This window comes from Poecile atricapillus, chromosome W (genome assembly GCF_030490865.1).
Source record: "Poecile atricapillus isolate bPoeAtr1 chromosome W, bPoeAtr1.hap1, whole genome shotgun sequence".
Lineage (NCBI taxonomy): Eukaryota > Metazoa > Chordata > Aves > Passeriformes > Paridae > Poecile > Poecile atricapillus.
In genome coordinates this window covers 29,895,413-29,922,168 of record NC_081288.1, presented here as the reverse complement: position 1 = coordinate 29,922,168, position 26,756 = coordinate 29,895,413, and the positions used below count along the sequence as shown (strand labels likewise).

Below are 26,756 nucleotides of genomic sequence, written 5' to 3'. Positions count from 1 at the left end.
TTATTTTGAAAACAAATCATACACATACCTGCAATAAGCATATACACATACACAACAGAACTGGACACAACCTGTTAGAACAGTCATTTTGAAGAATGCAGTGCTTCATGAGCTAATAGGGTCAGTTACAATTTCAGTGAAAATAACCAGACATTTACCCACGTGAACCGCAGCTTTAATCAAAATTGCTGAGACTGGAACACGGGTCTCCTAGAATCTTCCTAAATCCATCTAATTTGGATTCCTAAGCCATACAAGAATCATCTAAAGCACTTTATACATGCTAGACACATGTACTTGAATGCTAAGTTTACTGTCATTGAACAAATGACTGATGGTCAAGCCTCTGATAAAGTACATTTATGCAGTTTAAGACACTTGAAAAATATTGATTTGAAATATAAAACATACCTACTTGCTTAAAAGCACTTTACTTAAAGAAAGGGTTGATGGGCAGTTACAACCATGAGCTTTATTATTCCCTCACTTTTTTATAACACTCTTACTTTTCAATATTTTTTTTTTCTGTACCATGATCTAACAAGACTACAATAGTTGCAATATAGATTAGGATGTGGTTCTGGAGACTTGGTGCATTCCAAAGCTAACACTCTTTCCCAAAAGTTCAGCACCAATAATCTGAACTTCTAAGTAGGGCGAGTTCAATTTTTGCAGAATTAAACTATTAGCAGAGCCTGCAATCAATTCCATTTAATAATGCTACCTGTGTTTCTTCTTTCACTCCTAGCGAGTCAAAAAATGCATTGAATTTAACCATGCACAATCTTATAATAGAATAAAAATTACCTTTGATAGAAAATGGCAAGTACTGAAGCTGAGTGAATAAGAAATCCTGACTGGTCCTCAGATATCTCATTGTTGGACCTGAAGTGTCCGAGCATGCACACAACTGATAGATCACCTGACAATCAAAAACAGTAGATATCCATGTATGAGTTTATTTTTAAAACAAACCAACCACCAAATCAAAAGAAGCATAATACTGTTCTACTGCTCAAACAATATTACCAGTATTTACAGTAAGTTTTCTGTCAGCTTTCTTCAAAGTTGAACATATTATTTGTAACAGATATTGAATTATGATACTAAAGGACTACCAGCATGTGGATGACCACAATGGCTTTTTGTTCACAACATGACAATAGATGAGCCTGTTTGTTCAGCTCACTTAAAAATGAGTCTTTTTCTGTCTGCACGTCCAGCAAGACAGGAAATGTAAAACATTTTCCCTGCTTCTACAGAATTGCCTTTTGCTTTTAATAATATTTAAAATCCTTTCTAGAGCCCATGGATTTCCAGCAAGATACAAGTGTGTAATCATATGATTCTACGATTTAAGTGCACACACATCAGCTACTTTGCATGTCTCTCTAACTCAGCTGTCTCGCCACATGACCCTCTCTGCCACACATACACTCATGGCTACAGAAAAAAGCAGAAGAGAATTTCATTGGCTTAGTTGGAATTTTATGTTATTTGCTGTCATACTACACTTTCAAAATTTTTTAAAATAATTAAAAATTGGCATATGGACTTAACTGGCAATGGACTTAAAGGCTGAGCAAAAATACTTAGATTTATTTTTATAAGTATGTCCTAATTCCAAGTTTCTGACATGAGTGCAGATCCTTTGATGCTACAATATATTATTTTAAACAGAAGAAGGTAAAATAGAAAGAATTCAATGTCTGTAAAAAACTGGCATATTCATTTCAAAAATGAAACCATTATCAGAGTCATCAACCATCTGTGCTCACCAACCAAGAAGTAGCTAATTTTACTTAGAGTCCACTTTCAGTATATGCCAACAGAGAATATGGTGAATACCTGGTAACAGAGCTCTGCAAGATGGGGAGATTCCCGAACTGCTGTAGGCCCATTCCTTGTTTCGGTACCCTTCTCCAGAATGTTCAAAATAGCATGAAGGCAAGTCCGTGGGCAACCCAAGACACCTGAAAAGAGAAAAATAACTTGACATTATTAATCTTACTTTCCTCCATAGCCAATATAGGTCAAGTACACAGAAACAACTAAATTGTTCAGATACCCTGTGCTACACAATCCTACTCCACAGAGCTGCAGCAAAAACATCTGGCAAAGTTTTATCACCATTACTTAATTTCAAAGCAGGAACCATGTCTCAGCAAAAACCTAATGAAAATATTTATAGTTAGTCTGTGGGCTTTTGAGATGCTAGTGAATCAATATGAATTCTTGCTTTTACACTTTTAAGCAAAGAGCCATTTGACAATTTCAAAGAACAGCTTTAAAAAATGTAAAAATTTCTGTCTTATTTTACAAATACAACCATTATATGACTAATTCTCCTAAAGGCACCTGATACTGTGACCAAGGGGAATAGGGAAGAGGTTTTAATACTGAAGTTAAAATCCTATCTTTTTGCATTCTTCCTTTAGCCAATTAAATCGACCCAGGAAGAGGTCCTGAAGCAGTAAAAGCATCAATAACCAGAGTTCTTACAGGGGAAATAATCTTCTCTGTTCCAACATGTATAATTTATGCTTTAGCAGGAAATTATTATCTTGAGGTAAATGTCTTAGGGTCATTATTTCTTCACATTATTAACAAGATAATTGAAAGATGTGGGCACGGTCTGTCACACCTTTGAGACAGATTTCCTCATCACCGACCTAACATATGATACCCTGTAAAATTGTGTGGGTGCAGATTAGTTACCTGTATTGTGTAAGTACTGAATTTCACAATATCTGAAGAAGTAAAATTCAGGTCCTATCTACCCTTCATTTAGAACTATGGAGAACTAAAAACTGCTAAGCCATAGTGTCCAGTACAAACCTAAAGATAATGAGAAATATTCTTCTCAAAAAATTAAAATCAAATTACTGAATGTTTCTTCAAACTTGTTTATATAAAACATCCTTCAAAACAGTTGAGAAATAACCTTGTATTTCAGACTGGAAGGGACACCACAACATCTCAACACCAAACTACTGCTAGCTATGGTATCAGACTACTGTTCATGCCTTTAGACAGTTTGGTCCTGAAAATTTCCAAACATGAAGACTGCATGACCTCTATAGCCAACCTGCTTCACTGTTCTCTGGCAAGAAAATTTCTCCTCTATCCAAATTGAGCCTCCCTTGTCTCATTTTTATGCCCATTGCCTCTCATCTTCCTGCCACACTCCTCTGAAGAGTCTGGTTTTATCCTGTCATTTATGTCTTTGCAGGTTTTCAAAGATTTCTATTAGGTCCCCTCAAAGCCTTTCTCTTTTCCAGACTTCCCTCAGCTTCTCCTCAAAGGCTGAGTAATCCAGCTCCTGACCATCTCTGCTGGACTTGCTCAGTCTGTTCTGTAAAATACCAATTAGAAACTGAGGAGGCAAACAAGACACATACTAACACACTATTATTCTCACCAATTCAACTTTGAAGCAGCAGGAGTGATATTTCTAAAGTTTGCATATATATACATACATACATAATTAATATATTTATATATTTCTAGCACTAGAATGAAAGTATACATGTTCTGAAAGGTTTTCTTCTACAACATTCAAGAACAAAACTGGTTTTCTTTCCTATAAATAATTTTAAACAGGATTTTGAGGAAGGACAGAACAATAGCCAAGAAGTAGAACTAGTTCAAAGTGATTATCTGTTTTGCAGGTTCACATGCTGTCATATGTAGGTGCTATTTAGATCATCAAATAAACTTCTTTGTACTAGAGACACAACTACGCTGTATTAAACAGTAAATAAATTAATGTTTCACTTCTAAATTATCATTTGCCCCCACAATTCTAATTTCAAGTCTGTTCCAAAATCCAACTTAAACAAAGAATCAAAGAATCAAATCCTAAAGTCGTTTAAATGCTGCATTTGAATATTAATACACCTTTTCATGTAGCTTTTGAGGATTTGAACAAGGCCTGTTGTTTTATTCTTAAATTGAAGAGGAACTGCTTTGCCCCATGAATTTCCCAATAAATATTCTCTGTGTTGTTAACAGAACTGATTAAATGGCAGATCAACCTCTCCTCTTAATACCTGGATCTTGCAAATTTGTGGTGCTGACAGGTTTCTTCAGTTCAAATCCCAAGAGATACAGAGCTAGGCTGGGAGGACTGCACTCAAGAGAGGTGATAAGGAGATTCAGAATATGGATCCTTGTTTCATGATGGATTTGTGCCCGCTTCTTTTCTGGCTCCAGCTCTTGATTAGAAAAAAAAAAAAAAAAAGAAAAAGGAGAAAAAGCAGACATGGTGACTAATTAAGTAAAAAAATCCATCTAATAGAATAATCTTTAGTGTCTTCTAGTTAAATACAAGGATGTTGAGGGATCAATTTATATTACTACAAAGAGATACAAAAACAAAATTCCAAATTACTGTTAATACAGCTGTAAATAATATATCCAAAGCAATGTTAAATACTTGTCTTCTGAAAACAGACTTAGTTTGGATTTGGCTCATCAAACTGTGGACATATTTTACGAAAACAGGTGCTTTTCATTCTGTTAAAGGTCCAATTCCACAGAAAACAGAGGAAGATTGTTTCCTGACTTAAAAGCATTTTTACACTTCTTTCATTAATTTGATTCCATGCAGAAGACAACTGTTCAAGCCATTTTAAGAAGCCTTATACATACCCTCATCTGGATTAATTAATTCTTCTGCGTCTTCATTGTCTAAACATTCCACAAATCCAGCCATCAGCTTCTGGCTAACACTCTGTATTCAACAATAGAAGGATAGAAATGAAGCCAATTTTAAGAGTACTAAACCAAACATTTTTCATAATTCCCTTCATGTAAGTTGACAGAGCTTCTAGACAAAAATTATATAGCCTACTTAATAAGCAAGAGTTAAGAGTCACAGCTGTTCTATGAGCAGGTTAGCAATTAGCCAAAGAACAGAAAAGAAAAATCTACTGCTGTTACATACGCTAAATTATTCTCACAGATTGAAGACTATGAAGTCCCTATCTCAAAGAATACTGCCCTTTTTCTTCTTGAAAACATTCATGATTTTGTTTTTTTCAATTAATGAAGTAATTGTTTTTCCAATGGCACAGTGAAAGATGTTTTATATGTGGGTAGAGATAAAACAAAACACAGTCTTAATGTAGTTGACCTAGAAACCTATCCTTTAAATAAACATTATGAAGCCCCAGTACTTCTCCATTGGTTTCTCTTTCCAGTTTCAAAGAAGCAGAGACTTACCTGATCGTGTGTGAAATCACCAACTAGTTTTATCTGGATGTTGGAATTATCAGAAATACAGCACAAAATCTTGGCACTTTCAAAAGCGAGTTCAGGATTGCTGTTTCCATGGTAAAGATACCTTTAAAGACACAAGATTATAGCAACAAAGTTGTTGAGAATTTAACTTTTTCAAGATGGTAATGCACAGATAAGACATTGAACAACATTTACAACTAAAATATTTACAAATCAAATTACATGAGATAACATTACTGCTTCAAACAAAATTTCACTCCATGTGAAACACCTAATGGTCCTCCAATGGGAGAGATGAGTAGGCTGAGTAGGGATAACAACCTTTCCTGGAATTTTTATCATTCTTTTTATCCACAATCTACATTAAACGCTTCTGCATAAGTTAAAACAACTGCTAGTAGGCATTTAATACAGTAAATGATGGACAATACTGTAAAACATGGCCAATAACCAAATTCATTTAACTTTCCCACTCTGTGACTACCAAAGTCTGGGGCAAAACAAAATTATATGCAAGGGAATCATTGATCATAAGGTAGACAGAAAGAAATCATGAGAGGGGGGAAATTCAGAAAGAGAAACTATAAATACAGATCCCAATCTTGCACTATTCAATCACAGGTCATACCACCTGTGAAGACATCTTCCCTCACCAAAAAAAGTTTCATGAGATGCTCTATGTAAAGAGGAGGACTGGCTAGTGAAACCAGTGAAAAGATCCAGGATCCAAACACTTCTGTGTCTTCAAAACTCCTCCTTTCTCAGAACTTTGTACATACCTAGCAATATTCACCACATGATCTGCCTTTTTTGTGCGAGGATTGATTCCTTGAAGCAGCTGCTCCAGTGGTGTGACAATAAGGGAAAGGTGGCTCTCCCGCAACAGATCCATAAAAATATTTTCCTTCTGTAGGGTTAAGTTTAGAAGTGCAAGGCAATACTGTACAGCTTTCTCTAAATGCTTCTTCCCTGCAATGCACAAAGAACATGAGAAATAAAAAAGAGCAGCTAAATAAACCACTTTCATAAATGTCATTCATCAAGCCTTTCACCAAGAAAAAAAAAACTGTCAGTTGTTTACTAGTAGGAAAACTTCCCCCAAAATACAATTTTTGTATACAAGAGATACAACATCAAGCCACAGATATGCAATATCAGCTTTAAATCCTACTTACTATACATTTCAACTTCACGTGAAAAATCAATTCTAGGCACATACCAGGAAATGGAGCATAAGTATCAAGCTGCTTAACCCCTTCTTCTAGCAAACTAAGGCAAAGTTCCAGCATTGGGGACTCATTCAACAGATGATACATCAAATTGAATCCAGGTGGTTTATACGCTATTATTTCTTCTCCTAAAGACAGAAGGAGTGAAAAAAAAAATACAACCTCTAATAAAAACCCCTTCTATTAGTCAAGTTAGCATAAGCTACAAAACATAACAGGCCCCATGATTCTAATCAAAATTCTTTGTACAAAGTCTTCAGAGATTTTCTTTATACAGAAGCCATTGAGGAAATTTTAAGTTTGGGAAGAGTTGTAAAGGCAATTGCCATTACTTTCCAGTATCTAATAGCACAATTTCAAATTTAACCCCAAGCAGATCTAATCATAAAGAAACTGGAAAAAGTCTACATCCCTCCCAAACATGCACAAAGATCCTGAATGAAGGAAAAAGCATTTCCAGAAGTCAAAGAGAATGTCCACCAAACCCCTGATCCTCACAGAGTAGGGATAAACTCCAAGATTGTAACAACGTTTGCAGAAATGAAACTACTAGCCTAAAATTCAAAGACCTTCATGATATGAAATAAAAGAAGACTAATGCTTCTAATTTATCTAGGCTCTTCATAAACTGTGGTAGATGAAAGAAGGAAAACAGTAAGAATCTTTTTTAACATTCAAGTGAGAACAAGGGTACAGTTTCTTTTGGCATCAGCTTTAAAAATGCCCTTCTTCCATTGATTCCATGTGTGCCGCTCCATCACACACCAACAGTGTGGAGCCACACACTGAATCTATTAAAAAGATGCATCTACTCAAAGCTAGATTAACCCACTTCTTAACTCATCATGGAACCCACAAATAACCATACAAGTTGAAGGATAGCTGAGGACGGGCTGAAGGTAACAAATTCTCTGAGCTAGTTATGCTGCCAAGTACCCTTTGTCAAAGTATGAGGTGCAGAGGCCTTCCAACTCTAATTAGAAAACAACTCTCACAGCATTGCTACAAGAAAATCCACAGGCATCAGGATGGAATTCATGATAGGAAACTTTGTTTCAAGAAAAAAAATTTAGAGCCCAAATAAGCCTTAGATTTCCTATAATGATGCAACTGTAATCTACTTGAGCCTTTTAAAGAATAGTTGTTCAGAATTAAATTACTTCAGGTCACAATTTCGCTGCTAGTGTCTGCTTTCAATAATTCATGTATCAGTAATACTAATAGTAAAGGTTATCTCAAATACAATGACACCTTTAAATTAACCCTACAAATAGTGGTAATTCAGAAATAGACCAAAGAAGTCCAGAGGAAAAAGCCAAAACCGAGGTGCTGTTCAAGTATCAAATGTTGCTCTTCAACCAAATCAGAAATGAAAGAGACAGAAGTTATTCTCCTTGCAGAGATAGGGAAGTAGAAAATAGTGTACATGAAAACCTACTAAGTCAGTAATGCAGATCTTGATACGTGGAATTTTTTTTTACATTTTCCTATTTTAAAGTCTTGTTTTAGCTTTCCACCAGGTTATTTGCAATATTAAACAAAATCCCATGATAGAGGCAACAGAGCAAAACAAGCTACAATTCTTGTCAACGAATAAGTGAATAAGTTAACCTTGTAACTCCACATATTGGTCCACAAAATCTTCAAGTTGAGGTTCGTAGTCCCGCAATAATTTGTAAAACACTTCCAGAACTACCTCAGCTACTTCCCACTGCAGATAATGAAAAACAAATCATACACAGATTCAGACTGGTACTGAAGCAACAAGGCCAAGATGACAAAGAACTCAACACACAATGCAGCGATATACTTGATCAGAATCAGAGTTAGTATTTCAAAATTAGATAGTCATGCCAACAACACTATACTTCATCATATCAAATCATTTGAAAGTCCAAGCTTTCTTTCTGAAGTGAAAGGGAACACTGAAACAGATTCATTACCTGTTTTAGGCTCTATTATACAATATACATGTTAGGATATTGTAACTGTAAACAATAAATAGTTTTTATTAATTAATTTATTAATTAAAATAATAATTTATTATTTATTTAATTATAAGCATAAATAGTCTTTATTAGGTACACAGCTAAGAATAGACCAGGAATAACCAGCTTCCAGGATACAGTTTAGCACATGCTTTCATCCAGAAGTATTGTAAAATAAAGCCAAATTCCTTAGTTCAGCAAGTCAGAAACATTTCCTGAGGTAACATTGAGAAAAGGACAAATCTGACTTGTAGATTTGGGCATGTCGTGTTCAGAAGTCACTAGCCATGTAGTAAACTTGCAGAATCCTGTACAGTAATTTGAAATTTAGGAATAAAATCTTCATTTTTAAAAGATACTTGATACAGGCTCCTGATCCTGACCCATGAGTTGAAATATCACCTGTTAACATAATCAAAACACTATCAAGCGCTCTAGGTTACTTTTGCTGCATCAAACTTGCACAGCTTTGTCAAACAGATCTAAGCCATATCAACAACTATATCCTAAGAAAAAATGTATTTTCAAACAAAAATTACCTTTTCAGCAGCTCTCCGGTAAGCTCTGGTGCGGAATCGGAGAAACACAGAATCCCTGAGGAACTGGAGATAGGGATCAAAGCCTGGAGGGCGGAGACCTGCTCCCAAGTTAGCTGGGAATGAACTCTCCACCAGTGTGCTGATGAGTCGACAGAAGGCTCGAGTTAAAGGATATTCCTCACATCGGGACTCGATCTCATTCAATTCAACCTTCCCAGGAGGTCAGCAAAAACAGAAGGAGACAAATCACAGATTTTGGGGGAGGAAGAAACATGTTAGAAATAATATCATAGTATCATCTGTGGATTACTTCACAGTGAATCAACTTAGCAGCATTTCTGTCTACAGTACAGTACAAACAGAGCAAAAGCAACAAAGCATCAGTATTGTTATTTCAGTTCAGCAGCACACATTCATTCCTTTCTGAGCTATTAGAAGATATGCCTCAACATTTACCTACTTTGCTTTTACTGTTGTTAGAAGCAAAGTGAGTCCAATTTAGGCAAATCTTAGTATGAAGCACTCATGAGGAATTTGAGGGTTTTGATGCTGTTCTGTTACTAGTATAAAGCTGAACTAAATGCAAATACAGATAAAATTTTCCAGAAATTACAAGCAGGCTTGAAAATAAATTACAAAGCAGTGAAACAACAGTGTCTATTAGAAAAGTTTCCCATGGACACAGAAGGAGAGGCAGTCTCTGCAAGTACTTCCCAAATGCATACAGAGAGGCTGCCTAGGTACAGAGACTCTTACCTCAATACCAATTGCTTGTCTCTGGCCTGGACTTCTCACAGTTTGTAATATCTTCATAACAGAAAGAGAAATGAAAACAGACCAACACATTTCAGATAATCAAAGTGCATCTTCATCATTTTTATCAGGAGTAAAAAAAGATATTCATCACATTTTAGATCTAAGAAGAGGTTTTTCTAAATCCTTTTAAAGGATAAAAAGCCTCTGTCTGTGAGGCTGGATTATGTTTGACACTTACATGCTTCCAGCTTTACATCCTCCAAGATCTGTATCACCTTTTTACATAAATTATTTTTATCTTACATTGGGTAGGGGAAAGACACTTCCTTCATTATCTCTTACAACAGTATATTTTAAGAAATATCATAAATTAGGAAGCAAAGGTGATGAGATGTCATTATTGTCAGGGTCTCTTATTAGCAACTAAAAATAAGGGAGCAATTACACTGTTACTAGGACTGTTAGGAAACTTATATTGATGTAAAATAAGCACAGCCAATGACATTTCTGAGGCAGTACTGTCATTCTCAAAATTGGTCCAAAACATGAACTAAGTGAAAAAAAATATATTCAACAACGGCAAAAAGAAAATTCAGGAGGAAATGCAATACTATTTCATATGCACTACTGGCAATTTCAACAAACTAGGATGCTACAGTTCCAAGGACTGAAAATCCTAAAATACCTGTGTATATTCCAGGGATTGCCAGAGTGAAGCAGCTATTTCCGGAGATCTTCCAAAAGCAGTAAGAGTTTCTAATAGCTCTGCTTTCAAAACAGGAGGAATGCTGCACTGCAGGAGTCCCAAGATGACCACTACTGGTGTCCACTGTGGGTGCTCACAAAGAGCCAAGCGAGCATTCTCACTCTACAGAGTTCAACAGAAAACAGAACTGCACATTGCAATAATCTCTAATTCACAGTTCAGTATCAAAGACTCTGCTTTGTACTTGAAGGTATGCAAAATATCAAAAGAATAGTAGACAATTCCAAAGCCATTAATTTTTGTTAAACAAAAAGCCGAGTATAAAGACTTACAAGCACCAAAATTGTGCCTATCCACACAGAAAAATTCTTTGGATAATATAAGCTTCTTATAACAGACTACTTTTTTTTTACTACACACACATTCACAGAATTAGTGTTTAACTACTTACACTCTAGCAGCTCCTTCAAGCATGGGTAGGTAGAGGGACTTTTATTAGCATTTCTATTACATACATCCTATATATTCCTATCTATATATTTCTATGAACTCACACTGCATTTGGACATTTACTAAGAACTTACATCAATTTGTTTCAGTCTAAGAACAGGGTCATCATTCATGTAAGCTCACTAAGGACTCTGAGATGAACCACTGACAGGAACAAACCTCTAGTCTCATCAAATGGTAATTCCCTGAATCCTTAGAACAAATTTATCTTCATCCCAGATTGTGATTTGATGATGCCACGAAATATTAGTTTTAAGAGTTCCCTTTTTCTCCATGCACATCCAATGCTGACATTAGTCAAAATAGGATCACCCCATTATCATTACCACCAAAGATGACTTTTAGTTTCACTGATCTGTGTTGTGTTTGTGTCAGCAAAATCAAGGCTATCTCGCTGTATTACAGAACTTTTAGGCTGCAAAGTCTGGTGGGTACTTAAGAACAGAATTCTACACTATTCAGAATTACACAAACAATTCACAATACAAAATTAAGCACTGCAAATTTATTCTTTTGGAATTCTCTTCCAGTCAATTCATTCAAAACATTTTACACCTTTGGTTTAGGGACATTTTAAATCATAACCCTGGAGGCAAGTTTCACAGCTGATCACATTCCTTTTGAATTCAACTATTACTTTTGCTTTTTCAAACTCATAAATAAAGGCAGAGAACTTTCCTACTCCATAGTGATTTATTGTGAATATACCTCACACTTCTGAAAGACATCTCCATTACCACCACCAGAGTTAAGGAAGCAAGAAAATCAGCAATACCAACAACACAGGAAAAGACATTGTCTCTTTCTGCTTCACCTACACCTTCAGTGTTTGGTCATTACAGTTACTCCTGATGCTTTCCATACTTTTGGAGTTCACTAATAAAATGACCACTGCTAGGTAAATTTTCCTTATATACTTTTTTGGTCAAGAACTTCAGAGCTGAATGATGATTTGAAAGGAAAAAAGGTATTAACAAAGAAAACCAAATAAAAGGTTACTTACCCAATTGACAATAACAGTGGTCAGCTGTAAAAACGCAATTAATCCATCCTGTTCTTTCTGCGTGATGCCTCGGAGAGGCAGGTGACGGTACTGGACACTGTCTGCACTTGGCAAGTCTTTCCTTAAGTGCTCATGATAAAGCATCAGAGAGTGGAAGAAATGCTCCCAGGAGACAGGACTGCCACCTGCTCCTTGGATGTTTTCCGCTAGAAAAATGATAAACAGGTGACAAAATTTTCTTTCTACTCTTTCACAGGGTGAAAAGCAGGGTAGCTAAAACTAAAAGGAAAACATTCCTATGTAAAGGAAAAAGTAAAGTTCAAAGGAAAGTTATTGTATCCAAAATTAATCACTTGGGTTTGGGAATTTTTGCTTGTTTATGTTTTTTTTTGAGACAGACAGGTGCCAGTACAAAGAACTAGTATAAAGTTTTATGAATTGGAATCTTTGCAGCAGTATTTGTATCTTTGAAGTAGGGGGTTTTTTTCTATAATTTGACCAATGCAAAATGAATGCAAAACACAGGACTGGCCAGCATCTCTTACTTTGAGAATGTGCTATTATATTACATGTATCAAAAAATTCTAACTGAACAAAGTGCTTCTCAACAAAGTTAGCTCAGGAAAGTTACATTGTATATTATGTAAATACAGCTAATTTTAAGACATTACTCATTTTTTGTTTTATAATAAGCAACACTGACAATCTGCACTTCTTATGGTGTTAAGACAGGTTTTATTTTTTTAAAAACAAACATAATTTCACTAAGTGAATTGCTTGCTAAGGTGCTCAAACATCTAATTATCTGTCAGGTCAGGGTTTTTTTTTCAGATTACAGTTTCAAGTAAAGCCTTCTAATTTCATCTTTATACTAATAATGAAATCTTAAAAGTATGAAACCACAATTCATCTCAAATGAGTCCTCACACTTTTCGAAAGAAAAGGAGTTGAGAAAGAGCTGAAGTGTCACTTCTCTTACCATGACTACTGCCATTGACTTTTAGCAAACTAAAGCAGTAATGAGCACACTGAGGCCCACTAGCCAGTCCCCGCAGCATTTTCAAATATGGGATGTAAATTGTGGAAGGAAGTAGATCTCCCATTTGCCTAACAAACTTTGACAAGACAACCTAGAACAAATAAAGATCAGTGTTTTAAAAAAAAAAAAAAAAAAGGTAAATCTGAGTATTATCAGGAAAACATTAGGCAATAAAAGTTAGAAAACAGATTCTAAGGTAATCAGGGTGGGGTGGACAAGTTCCTTTGTAGACTGGCCTATTCAGTCAGATGTGTTTGAAAGAGAAACTAAATAACTCATGTAACTGCAAAATGCATTAATTTTCCAATCTTGTATTTCTAGGGATAAAATTTACTTCAGCTCCCAAATGTTCCACAGGAGGATTATTAGCACATTTCACAGTGCAAGTAAAGAATTCAATGTGCTTGTCATATACCTGAACAGTGACTCACACACACAGTGGTTCCTTTCAGGGTCATATTAGGCTGCTTGCAGATTGCACCCGGCCCTAATTTAAGTTGCCAGTATTCTGGGTGGGTCTTGGGATATGTCTGATTTGTCTCATTCAAGGTTTTGCCTAGCACTGCACAGTCCTTCAAGAAGCATTGAGGGCTGACAGCACCCCAGGTATCCAAAGAGTTTTTGGAATGTCTGCTTTATCTGCTTAGATTGTTTCTTCATTCCAGTTTTAAGTTCTGTCTTTTATAGACTATAATTTTTGGACTTCAAATAGTTAAAGAATTCTCAGGACTTTTTACCCCTAAAATACTATCAACTGCAGTTAATAAAGTTGGGTTTTTTTACTGTTAAGCAATCTAACTTCTCAGTTACATGAAAAAGGCATGCAGAAGTCATCAGACAAAAAACACAAGAGAGCTATCAGAATCCATTTAGCAACTGTAACAAATTAAACCTAAACAACATTTTCACAGAGGTTTGTCAGTACTCCTTCTTGGTAAGTTTATTGACAACCATGAACGGCTGGCAGTAGCTCATTTTAGGGCAAGCAACAAAAAACATGCCATGCAGAGCAGAATACATTCAAATCAGTCATTGAAAGAAGGTACGGTATTCTTAGAGGCTATCTGTAGTATGGATACAAAAAAAATTGTTGCTTAAGGTTTTTCTGTTATTTTGGTTCCAATTACTAGTAATTACTCAAGAAAATCAAGATAACCTGGCGCTGAGGAGGTCGCTGGTGAGCTACTCCAAGGTAGGAGCCCATGATGGTGGATGTCTGCAGCGGCTCCGACGGACACCAATACTCATGGGCAAGTTCCAGATTAAAGGGGTCTTTCCTGTACAACTCAGCAATCTGTCAGAAAAAGGAAGATGCTAGAAAAGTATCAACTCCAGGAAGAAAAAACAATTACTTCAAGAATAAGCACTGCTTCTAGATTAGCTAAACACATCTGAGAGGCGAAACATTGCAGGGCTGGTGTTCTAGTTCTTAAAACTTCCTGAAAATTACAGCTTCTAAATAATAGTATTTGAACTAGTGACAGCCAGCAAAATTCAAAATGCACATATCAGTGAAAATGTAGTAACTTTCTATTTAATTATTATGGATTAAATCACTGCTAAAAAACCCTATGTCATTTCTCCTCAAACAACCATATGCCTACATTTATATATTAATTTTACAAGTTAGCTGGTATCATAATTAGAAATCTTACCTGCTTCCTGAACATACAAATTTCTCACAGCAAATTTTTATTTCTAGTTCCTCATTTACTAGATCTATCTGAGCTGCTTAAGAAAACATTTCACTGCAAATTTTCCTGCTAATGTCCTATAACTTAAAGGAGTATCTTTGGGAAAGACTAGTACTACAATTTTTTAATTTACCAGAAAATATAAAACACTTCAGTTCAATATGCAAATCTGTTTTTCAACATGGATTTTTCTGAAAGTGCAGTTAAGTAACAGTAATAACTAATATTTAAATAAATATAATTACGTTTATTTCCATTTTATTTTATTTGGATTTTCTTTATTTTATTAGAAATATGACAGAAAAAGCTTTCTTTAAAATGTACACTTACGGTTAAAACTCTACTGAAATAAGGGAATTTGTAATTCCCACCAGCCTTGATGGAGTAACTTTACCGAGCCTACTCTACAGCAAATACAAAACAGTCTTCCACAACTCTCATTGCAAATATATCAGCATGAGAATTATTTAAACATTTAAATTATTTATCAGAGTATTTGTCAACAGTGGGGTAAAACCTCTAAAAGCTTCAAACATAAGAAGCAATGCAGTATTTGCTTACTAAGAAATAAAAAGTACCATGACATTAACATCAGAAACCAAGGCAGTAAATTAATTCCTTTATATAAAAAAATTATAGAAAAGCGTTTGTACTTAAGGGAAAAAAAAAAAATCATCCCAAAAGGGAAAGATCCAGCACCATATGGAATCATTCAGATACGGGTTTTCAGATGACAAACAAAAGTCACAATCATTATTTGTCACAGTAATTTACAAGAAAATAAGGCTTACTAGAAGCATTAAATGCTCCAGATCTCTTCGAAGGGAAATAGGTGGCTCATTACCCATCTGAATACTCATGTGGATCATGCGAGCATCTTCATCAGCACGATTTCTCAGTTGTTTCACCTGCAGGATTTATGGAGTGGAAAAAGAAACAGTGGTCTATATTTAGCTAAGAACAAAATAGAACAGAAATAATGGAATTGTCTATATGGCATATTAAAACTAAGAAAGCAAATGTACTCGCACAAACATGACAAGAATATTAAATTTTCTATTTTTTCAAACCTCTCTCCCCTTCAAGAGCTTGCACTCAAAGTTATAGTCAATCACTTGTTTACTGCTAAAGCCCTCAGTGCATAGCAAAAGCCCTGAATTTACATCATGGGAGTTTTTCCCGACTGCACCAGATATTCTGGTTTGGCTCCAAAAGGTGGATCCTTTTCCTCCTTTTAACTTAAAAGCTAGACAGCTTAGTTTCAGAGAATGCTAGACCATTATTCACAAGGAGTGAAAAGAAACATGTAACGCAAATGCAACCATGAATGCAAAATATGGATTCCTATACACAGATCCCTGGATTGTACCTTTCTTCACCATTTAAGACTACTTCTACTTGCAGCTCCTTTATGACTTGGAAAGTTCTGAACTGATGCAGCTTTGCAGTTACCCTGTCTCAGCCAGAAGCATTATCACATGTCAAGAAATACCACAAGAAAAACAAGAGGGAAGAGCAAGAAGAACGGCAGCAATTTTTTAAAAAAATTAGCCATTTAATCAACATCCTAAACATCTTTGTGTTGAAAAAGCTAATTACTAAACAAAAAACAGCTGACATTTAATTTTAAATTCAAAAAGCTTTTGACATGAGACCACAACAGAGGCTTATAGAAAGCAAACAGACATGAGATTAAAGGTCTTGTTAAATATTAAGGAGACATTGAAGAACAAGAAACAGAAGTAAGCAATCAATTCAACTCATAAAAAAATAAAACATGTTGACAGTCAATAGAGACTAGTTCATGGTCTATAATATATTTCAATGTGCAAATCTGAATGAGCAGAAAAATTGTGTCTCATTGAGAAAAAATAGTTTAAAAATAATAACAAGAAAAAATTATTAAAAGCTAGAAATAACTGTGGAAAGGGTCAAAGCAAACTAGCTAAATCAAACTGAACAAGAAAAAACCTGGATGTTTATAAATTAAATAATTATTTGAGGTACTAAAGCTAATTCTCAAGTTCTGAACAAATATAATGCAGGCAACCAAAAGATTTACCCAAATCATCACTGGCAAGCAGCATAAATGCTAAAACTATGCAGAAGAATTAATTAAAATGCTGACTTTGAGATTTAAATAAAACTGAACTAAGGATATATACCTAAAGCAAAACAAAGATCCTGCAAACATACACTTCTTTTTACCTAAACTCTGAGATTCAGTAGAAATAGCTGAGGACATAAGCCAACCACTACATCAGCAGTTAAGACAAAAAGTTGCCTTGTAGGGCTATAGCCCAATTGTCTACTAACAATTTCCTGTGAAACAACTAGTACTGGCCTACATCAAACTAGAATACAAGTCAATGGTCTGATTTTGTCTTACATCCTGTATTACAAAATCCTGCTTGTAATGAACACCTCTCTTTGTCTTCAGGCATTAGCTACAACCAACTGGAAATCTGAGCCAAAGCAAAAAAAACAAAAAACAAAACAAAACAAAAAATAACCCAAAAAAAAACCCAAACCAAAACCAACAAAAAAAAACCAAAACACAAAAAACCTCAAAAACCACCACAAACCCAATGCAAAATGGAATTTCAGCATTCATTTAAATTTTAATCACGTAAAACAAACACTATACCACCATAAAAGCTGGTTTTGCAAATCCCACCACACTGAAGTGTTTTAAAAACCACCTTCTACTTCAGTGTAGAAAACAAACCCTGAACATTATGGCTTCTATAAAGCGAACAAGTTTTCTGAAGTGCAGGACCTCAAGCTGAGCATCACGTCTGAATCTCAGTGCTACCTCATCCAAGTAACAGAAATACAGAAGAGCTGCCCACATTTCTCAGCATGTGCTATTCACACAAACAACTTACTTTCATTGGCATGAGCGCAAGGAAGTCCGTGACAAGGTTATGGATTTTGCGAATGTAAAATTCCTCTTGGTAGAAATTTTCAGATGCCACAACAGATTCAGTCAGGAACAGGAAAACATAATCAGCGATCGCTAGCTCTGCCATTGCCTCGTCTGCCTCAGTGAATTCTGCTAGAGCTGGGCAACAAAATTCACAAAAGGGAAGAACTAAATAACAATCTGCTAACAAATAAATGTATTTCAGGATACACAGCTGACATGCAAATTTCCATGCTTCTATCAATTCTGTTTTTTCTACTGCACAGGAGAATTAGACGGAAAAAAAGATAAATTAATGGCAGATGACAACCTCAGCTTTCTGTTTTAATTAATGTTACAGTGAATATCTATTTACCCCAAAAAAAACCAAGGCAGTCAACCAAGAATCACAAATCAACCTTAATTAAACATTAATTATAATGTTTGCATTTTCTTTATTAGATATTTTGGAGCAGACTCAATTTTGACATAGTAGAAAGCTAGAAGGTTTGTGAGGTTCAGAGAGGAAAATAGAAAATTATGAATAGATTCATCATCTCAAGACACTGAGGTCCAATATCTACAGATCTAAAAAAACACAATCAAAAATCTATTCTGGATTTAAGCATTCAAATGATACTAAAGCTGAAAACTAAACCCTTGAGTTTTCCAGTACATCAAAATCTCTTTCACTTCAATGAGACAACTACTACTGTCTAGTAAATAATTACTTCTACACCTGTGTACATTTCAGAGCAATTCAATTCACTACAACCAAACCCACACAGAAAAAGTTTTAGGGAAGTGTTAATGGTAATTTTATCACAAAGGAAAATAACAACACTTCAGAAAGGTAATAGATCCTTTGACTTACACCACTTGCAAGCTCTGAATACTAATATGCAGCTAGTGAACTTCAGGGTAATTTACCTGTCACATCAGAGAACTGGGATATTCCTCGCAGTGTCAGTGCCCAGGCTAATCTAACAGTAGCTTGCAGGCCTGGTAATTTCCAGGGCTGAGACTCCTGAAGACGAGTGTGGATCGTTGCTATGTACTGTCTTTCTGCTAGCAGAGGGAGCCGGTGCATCAAGTCTTTAACAACAATAACAAAACCAATACTCAGTAAACAAACGTGAAAAAGTGCATGCAAAATCCTGCCAAATTGTTACTGATCAATAACAAAATTGCTTAAACAACAGTTTATCCATCTGTACGATAAAACTTCTGGGAAAGCTGCCAGCATTACCTTCACGATCCTCTGCCCCTTGTTCCAGAAAGCTGACATCAAAGCAGTAGAGGAGAGCCATGAGAAGAGACAAGTTCACGCCATCCAACGAGCCATCAGCTTCCACTGTTACCTTCTCCAGGTAACTTATGAGGATTAGAGTGTCATCCTTACTCAGGGGGGACTGACAGGTCCAGACAAAGAGACTTTCAGCCAAGGACTGTCGGCATTCTTTAATGAGATCAGAAACCTTTACAAGACAAACAAAAAAAAAACAACCCAGTGAATATACATATTCTGGTAACATGTTCAACTTGCCCTTGTCAGGCAATCATGATGACTGGCTTAAACTAAAAATCACTCTAAAGACAGCAGCTACAGAAAATGTTTGGTTTATTTGCTAAACAACAAAAGGACACTTCTGCTTGTTAATTGCATTTATATTCCCATGTATTTGATGAGAGGTGTGAGTAGATACCTGGGAATATGACTAGACACAAACCAGCATCCCTGTCAAGGTCAGGAGATATCAATCTACATAAAATTTACACAGCTGTAAATGTATCACACAGAAGTCACATTCCCTGTCTCTGATTACACAACTGCACTGGCAGTTACCCCAGATACAATCAGCCTCCTCCTTACCACAAAAAATGAATCTTAAGGTGAAACTAAGGTAAATTAAGGTAATTTAAGATAAATGAAAAAGATATTCCTTCCATAGTTTCTAGATTCATAGCAGAAGTGTAAGACTAGTTCTTTATTCAGTGGAAAATAAATTGATTTATTATTACACAGTATGATTTTTAGGCAGATCACCGATTAGAAAGGAGTTCAAAAATTGAAACAATAATGTTTAAAATCTTTCTGTTAGAAAAATTACGCTGCAGTTAGTCACAGTGTCAATTAAGTTCAAGAATGACAAAGATTACAATGTATTTTCAAGCAATTTTCACTTTACTATTAGAAATGCTTCTGTTCCTATTAAAACAATTGGATTATTAAGAGAATTATTCACCTGACTCAATTTGGTTTCAATCTGTTTTAGTACTTTGTGAATTTGTGGCACAGTGATCTCAGACAGTAGCAGACTTTGTGCAAAGGCAAAGGACACTTTGCAGTCTAACTCTATCCTAATGTGTTCAGTAACACAGAAGAATATCCATGCTCGGTGAATGTTACCTCTTTGCGATGCTTCTCACTGCCCAATCCTCGCTCTCTCTGGAGTTTATCAAATTCATTGTTCAAATCAATGTGAGACACAAGTGTAAGGATCTTCTGAGTCAAACCCTGCTCCATTAGGTCATCTGTAAAGCGTGTTGTCATGGAAATTAACTCTTGACTATAATGGAAAGAATATAAATTTAACAATTAATCATAGTTTTCCAGTCACAAACATGTCTAAAATAATGAATCTCATAAAATGTATTTGATTACAACAAAACATACAAATAAATTATATACAGAGAGCAACTAAATGTGCATCACTAATCAGTAAGTACTGCCCTCTCAAAACATGATGCTGAATGGATACAGTCTTTAGGTAGCTGTAGGTTCAAGAACATAAAATATGAGAATACAACAGGGATAAGCTCAGTAAGATTTCTATTAAAAGGAATAAGTATTATATCCAAGACCTACATAACTCACAAGCTCACGGGCTCTTTCTTACTAGTAAATGCAATTGTCCAGATACTGCACACAGAATTTATATTTACACTAGAATATATTTTTTCATCTTTCCCTGCTTTCAACTTGGATGCAAGCAGTATGCACTGCTTTCTTTTTCAAGGCAAAAAAAAATACCTAGCATATGATGTTCACCAGTAGATAGTACATTCCTTTTAAGTAAAGGCAGGAGAACAATTCCCTTTTACAGCACACAGAAAGTCAGAACACAGCAGGGCTCTCAAATACTGAGCAATCAGCACTAGTTAGAGCAACAATGACTGGGAGAGTGTCTGAAGTAAAATACTGCCAAAAGGTGAAGTAGCCTGAAATAACTGAAAGTAAAATAGATATCCCTATAATCCAACAAAAATACGTGCAAAAAATGTTCATGCTTAAGAAACAAACATGAAAGCAGCTGCATCAGGTTATGAGAAAAAAAGCAAATTCAAGACTATACATATTCCCTTTAGTCTAATCAGTTCTAAAAGCACTCAAAACAAAGAGCTTTGATCAGCTCATTGCCCTGATACAGACCTGAGTTCCAATGTCCACGTCTTGCCTTGCCGTGACTGGATGAGGGCTCGCAATGAATTGGCAATGCATCTTTTCCCATCCCAGTACAACAGAACCGCCACTAGACCTCTTGTAAGGCCAGGAAAATGAGGCTGCTGGTGTTCTCCTAGTGAATGAAAACACACAGAAATAGCCAAAGCAAGTTGAACGTACATGCCTTGATAACAGCTCTGTATCTTTGTATTTCAAATTTAAATACAAATATTGTATTCCAAGTAACTGATATTTTTCACTAACACTTAGATTTGTTTCACACACTTAAAAGAAATCCCATATATTTTGAGTGCTATTGGTAAAATTAAAGTTCAACTATTAAACCATATAAATTTTTTTTTAAAGTGCTAGTCCATAAATTTCCTAGTCCAAATGGTATTTTCCACTGATATGTACCCATCTTAATAATCAATTCAAGATCATTATCATAGAAATATCTTTTTATTCAAAATTAAATTTTCTATTGGAAATTATATTGAAAATTCAAGTTCAAAATAGAAAGTGAGCCTGACTTGAAGATGGCTTTCCAAAGGCAACAAATTTGCAATCTACCTCTTGAACGAATTTTTCAAGTTAATGAACAGTAGCTAGTAACAACAACAATTTTAACGTAACGATTCTAAAATCAATCTTCCACACAAACAATGTGTCACTCTCCAGAATACTTCTCTTAATAATCAGTTATTAGATTACAGTGTCACACAGCAATATATAACTAATACATAATTTGAAGAATCAGTATCCATTACACTACTTTATGGAAAAACTCTCAATCATGTTTTAATTATGTTTAAATTCAATGATAAAGAAGGTAAATCAAAAAACCTCCTCAGTATATTCCCCCCTTTGCAATAGCTGAGTGTTCAAACATTAGGGTTCAGAACACTGCTATTATATGATATTACAGTGAGAACTTCTTTTTGAGAACATTCTGTGTTAGGCAGCTAAGGCCTTCACAGGATCATGCATTCACCTTAAATATACACTTAAATAAGAAGGTTCTATTTAAGCTGTATTTCTTCAGATCTTAAATATTTTCCCTTCTCACCAGCTAGAAGGAGCTCAACAGCTGCCAACTCTCCAATATCAAAGAGGTCACTGAGGATAAAGGCTTCTCTGATGAGTTGCTCCGGCAAAAGCCTAGTTCCCTGCTGACCCTGGATAGCAACTCCTTCTGTACTTGCTTTCTGAATTTTCTCATGCTGCTGAACATTTTTTGGCTGCAAGAGAAACAAGCATCGGAAGTTATTCAAAATGGCAAGATCAAATACTGAATAAAGCTTTACACGTTAATCCTTCCTCAAAAATACAGTTCTGTCAGGTCAGGTTGTCATCATAAAAACAAAGGCAGTGTTTTTAAGCAGAGATAGTAAAGGCATCCTAAAAATGCTTCATGCTTGGACTGCAGTGGTCTCTTTGTGGGAACATAAAAAAAATAATCTTATACAATCGTTGCTGACATTTAGTTTACTCAAAATACTAGTGGTTGAGAGTAAACTTTGATACACTTCTCAACAGGAATTGGTATCAACTCAGTGAAAGACACCTGGGTTGTTGATACGAACTGCTGTGTTACTCCCTACTATTCTCTACATCATTCTTTTTTCATTAAACTGAGATGCTAAAATATACTGCTGAAAACTCTATAGCTGACTGTTAAATTTTCTGACCTATCATTTTAAAAAACTACTGGAGAAATAACACCACTGAAAGTATATTTCTAGTTACTACCTTACAATCCACCAGCCAAGAAACACGGAGTTTTTTCACATTGTCTGGTGTTCCAAACAAGACACATTCTGTATTTTTTAAGTTCATGTGTTCACCTGTTTTGTGTGTTTGTTAATCCGACTGAAACATGAGTAAAAACAGACAAAATAGCTTTGTGCTTTATTTCATACACACAAGCGTAACAACAAAAGTTAATACATGACTGATTGATCATCAGATACTTTTACTATTCCTTTCAAAATAGTACTCAAATAATGTCAGAAAAAAATACATCACAGATAAAATTACCCTGTAGAAGATACAAAATAATATGTATGTATTATTTTTTCCCACTTAATACTCTTTGTATTCTTACAGCAGACCAAGACTGGTATAACACATCTGTGTTATACGTTATGTGTTTTTAACACATAAAAAGAATGGTCAGGGTCTAAAATAGCATGTCAGACAAGAATATAAGACAGAGTAAATCATCAACTCTCCAGTTCATTCCAAAAGAGAGCATTAATCCAGTACCGGATTTCTGAAGAGAGAAATGAAGTCAGATTTGTGCTTCTTTAAGACTTGATCGAGACGATGAACAGCTTCAGGTTGCCTTTTCCAAATGGCATTCATTACAGTCTGCCATATGTCCTTATATGGACCCCACAAGCTTGCAGCTAAAAGAAGAGATAAAACCATGTATTTGAAATAAAGGAAGAAAACAAATTCTTTATAAATTGTTTTCAATAAGTAGACTCCTTTTTTTAGTTTACTGTTACTCTTGGCATGACAGTATACTCTTACACCCATCAAGAAAAGTATATTTTCCTTTCCAAAGGCATAGAAAAAAAACCAACAATGGTCTGATATAAAACTTAATTGCATTTTGGGAAGTAAAGAATCAAAAAAAGATGATGTAAGCACCTAAATTCTGGTGCTGAAAGTCATCTTACAAGAATACTTACAATACAGGTATTAGGTTGGAAAAGATCTTTAAGGTCTTTGAGTTTAAGCATTAATCTGGCACTCCCAAGTGCCACATCTACATGTCTTTCAAATCCCTCCAGGACTGTGACTCTACCACTTCTACAGAACACTCCAGAGAAGGACTACCTTCACTATTAGCTAAACAACCCATCAAATCAAAATATACGATACTCTTGCATTACAGCAGATGACTAAAGAAAAATAGTTTCAACCATTTCCAAAGATTACTACTTGAGTGAGCAAGTTGGGAAAACCAAAAAGCAGTTGAAGCAAAAGCAAGCTATTTAAATCACCCTTACTGCTCCTACATTGTCAGAGATGAACCAGTGCGTACTGAGCTAGTCATCTGGAAGGGATGTAAAATCCTGCTTCACTAATCAGAGGAAAACATTCTCTGTTGAGAGAGCACAAACTCCTTTGATTACTCAAACTAAAATTGATATCCCTCCCAGTAATCAAAATGCAAATCTCCTAAACTTCAAAGCACCTCTAGAAGGTCAGATCAAAGACTGTCAATACTCAAATGGTGAAGTCTACACACTTAAATGGTGAAGCCATTCACACTGAGTAGCTACATGTGAATTTACAAATGACTGAGACAACACATTTAGCAGTGCCAGTATGGCTGTGTCAGGGCAACCTGTGAAAAACGGACAAATTTGCCTTTTCTGAGCATCAGTGTTTTAACTCATACAACATACAACTCATACAACATTACCCCTGCCTAGAAATAGCAGTAATTTCACACTCAGCTGTAACTGGCTGTCCCACAGAACTTCAGAATTCAGAGATTTATTTCCACTTGAAATTGTCTTTTCACTCTTACTACATTACCAAGTCCAAGAAACACCAGTAGCAAACCACAGCGCCTGCCAAAAGCTGTTCAACAACTTCCCTGGCCCATTTGTTTGCTCTTGTCCCTACCACATAATTGCTTTGTACCAGCCCAAACGCATGTACTGTACGGAATTAGAAAAAATTAAGAATCTAACTTCTCTAACCAAAATATAATCCAAAAAGGAGTCTATTTTCAGCAGGATCACGTCAACAACCCAGTTTGCTCTGCAATGGCACAAAGATGGATTATTGCAGAGAAAGGAATAGGCACCTGGGATAGAAGAGGTTGGACTTCAGCAACCATGCTGACTTTTTCCCACTTAAGCTGTTCTATTATTATTAGTTTTAGAAAGGCTGACCATCCCATCAGGGACAGCAAGTAAGGACAGGCTGAGTTGCTTCTCTTGGCAACAGTAGCAGTTGACGATTATATGCCTGAACATTTTACCAAGTGATACTCAACCATGATAGGACTGTTCCCTCAAATACACTGGAACCTAAGACTAACTCTTCAGTAGTTCTAGTGCCACATCTTTTAATTTTTCTCATACTTCCTGCAAAAAATTCCTTCTTCCTCCAGATTTTTTTTAATTATAAGACTGTAGACCCTCTTGCCATATAATTCATAAAACAGTCTCACTGGAACTACTCCAATTTTCATTTCAACAAAGGCATAGTTTTTTACAAAGAGTCTTTGCTTTTTTACTGCTTTTCTGTGAGGCTACAAGGATGCAATCCATCCAGTGAGATCAAAATATCTCTGCAAAATTTGTTCCTTGCTTGCCACAGGAATGGAGGTTTTAATTCTATTAGCTGGAATGCATAATGACTATTAATTGTCACTATTGACATACAAAACTTTATTTACAAACCTTTTGGCTTATATTCCAGTGATAACTGTTTTTCACAGGGTGTCCATTCTCCCTCTCTTAACCTAATGAAGCTCAAGAGTAAATGCAACATCTTGCACCCAACACAGAATCACTGCACAGGCTGGGGACCAAGGGAGCTGCTGGAGAGCAGCTTTACAGACAGCCACCCAAGTGTCCTGGCAGACAGGAAGGTGAACACCAGCCAGCAGCACAGGCTCATAGCAAAGGCTGTCTACAGGCTCCAGGCTGCATTAACAGCTGTAGCCGGCAGATACAAGTGATTATTTAGGCATCTCAGAGTCCTTCACTCCCATACTGTGTCTAGTTTTGGGATCCTCAGAGCTAGACACTGAAATAGTGAGCCAGGGAACAGGATGAACGAGAGGGTGCAAGAACTGACCTGGTTCAGTCTTACAAAAAGGAGGCTCAAGAGGGATAGGGGCTTTGCTTTTTCTAACTACTGAATGGCACTATACATAGAAAGCAGGGCAAAATTCTGGATATATTCCTCTTTTGCTTCTTACACCACACCATCACACTGATGAGTATAATACCGAAGAGATGCGTAACCACGTGTACACAGAGTTACCACAGTCCTCTCTAAACAAGGAGGCCTTGGCTGCCCGACGTGACTCCCCGCCAGGACCAGCCGGGCACGGCGGCAGCTCTGACCGCGGAGCTCCATATCCGGGCAGCTCTGCGGGGCCCGAGCCCGGGTACCGCCGCACGGGAGGCCGCTCCCCCAGTGCCTGCCCGCACACCGCGCTCCGCAGCCTTTCCCCGCTGCCCGCCCGGGCCTTGCCTCGCCGCCTGCCACGCCCGGCCTTCCCAGGGCGGCCGCCCCCGGTTCCGCCGGCTTGGAGGAGAGGCGCAGGGCCGGCGGCGGCCGGGGAGCGGGGCGGCCGCGGGGAGACGCGGAAGGGAAGCCGCAGCCCCACGCTCAGATTGTTCTTACCCGAATTTACCGCCAACGGAGCCGCCATCTTGGGGAGAGGGAGGCGCGCCAAAGCGCCGGCGCCCGAGGAAGGCCCGGCCAACTCCAGCCAGCCCGGCCGCGCTGGGCCGGGCCAGGCGGCCCTCAGTCCCCCCTCGGTCCCGGCCTTGCTGCCGCGGAACAGCGCAGCCGGGCACAGCCACAGGGCGGCCGCTCCCGCGCCGGCGGCTCCGGCAGGGGCTGAGGCTCGGGCAGGGGCAGCGGCGCCGGCGGCAGCGGGGCAGCCCCGCGAGCGGGCTGATGGGAGCTGTAGTAGCAGGGTAATGGCTCGTCG

The 26,756-nt window shown here is 36.8% G+C and overlaps 1 protein-coding gene across 1 annotated transcript in view; it reads right to left on the bottom strand.

The window, feature by feature from the left end:
• The window catches only part of LOC131592061 (nuclear pore complex protein Nup205), a 45,762-nt gene extending 19,215 nt beyond the window's left edge, over window positions 1-26,547 (bottom strand). Inside the window, exons 1-23 of the mRNA XM_058863317.1 lie at window positions 26,444-26,547; window positions 23,327-23,469; window positions 22,128-22,299; window positions 21,047-21,191; window positions 20,024-20,183; window positions 18,863-19,091; window positions 18,544-18,708; window positions 17,597-17,772; window positions 15,500-15,616; window positions 14,171-14,308; window positions 12,955-13,105; window positions 11,976-12,181; window positions 10,442-10,624; window positions 9,757-9,807; window positions 9,001-9,210; window positions 8,085-8,184; window positions 6,464-6,601; window positions 6,024-6,213; window positions 5,227-5,347; window positions 4,654-4,735; window positions 4,053-4,217; window positions 1,849-1,973; window positions 808-922 (exon numbers count right to left, since the gene is read on the bottom strand). Coding sequence (XP_058719300.1) covers window positions 808-922; window positions 1,849-1,973; window positions 4,053-4,217; window positions 4,654-4,735; window positions 5,227-5,347; window positions 6,024-6,213; window positions 6,464-6,601; window positions 8,085-8,184; window positions 9,001-9,210; window positions 9,757-9,807; window positions 10,442-10,624; window positions 11,976-12,181; window positions 12,955-13,105; window positions 14,171-14,308; window positions 15,500-15,616; window positions 17,597-17,772; window positions 18,544-18,708; window positions 18,863-19,091; window positions 20,024-20,183; window positions 21,047-21,191; window positions 22,128-22,299; window positions 23,327-23,469; window positions 26,444-26,471 — 3,310 coding nt within the window. The 5' untranslated portion in view covers window positions 26,472-26,547. The remainder of the gene's footprint in view (window positions 1-807; window positions 923-1,848; window positions 1,974-4,052; window positions 4,218-4,653; window positions 4,736-5,226; window positions 5,348-6,023; window positions 6,214-6,463; window positions 6,602-8,084; window positions 8,185-9,000; window positions 9,211-9,756; window positions 9,808-10,441; window positions 10,625-11,975; window positions 12,182-12,954; window positions 13,106-14,170; window positions 14,309-15,499; window positions 15,617-17,596; window positions 17,773-18,543; window positions 18,709-18,862; window positions 19,092-20,023; window positions 20,184-21,046; window positions 21,192-22,127; window positions 22,300-23,326; window positions 23,470-26,443) is intronic.
• Window positions 26,548-26,756: the final 209 nt, after the last annotated feature.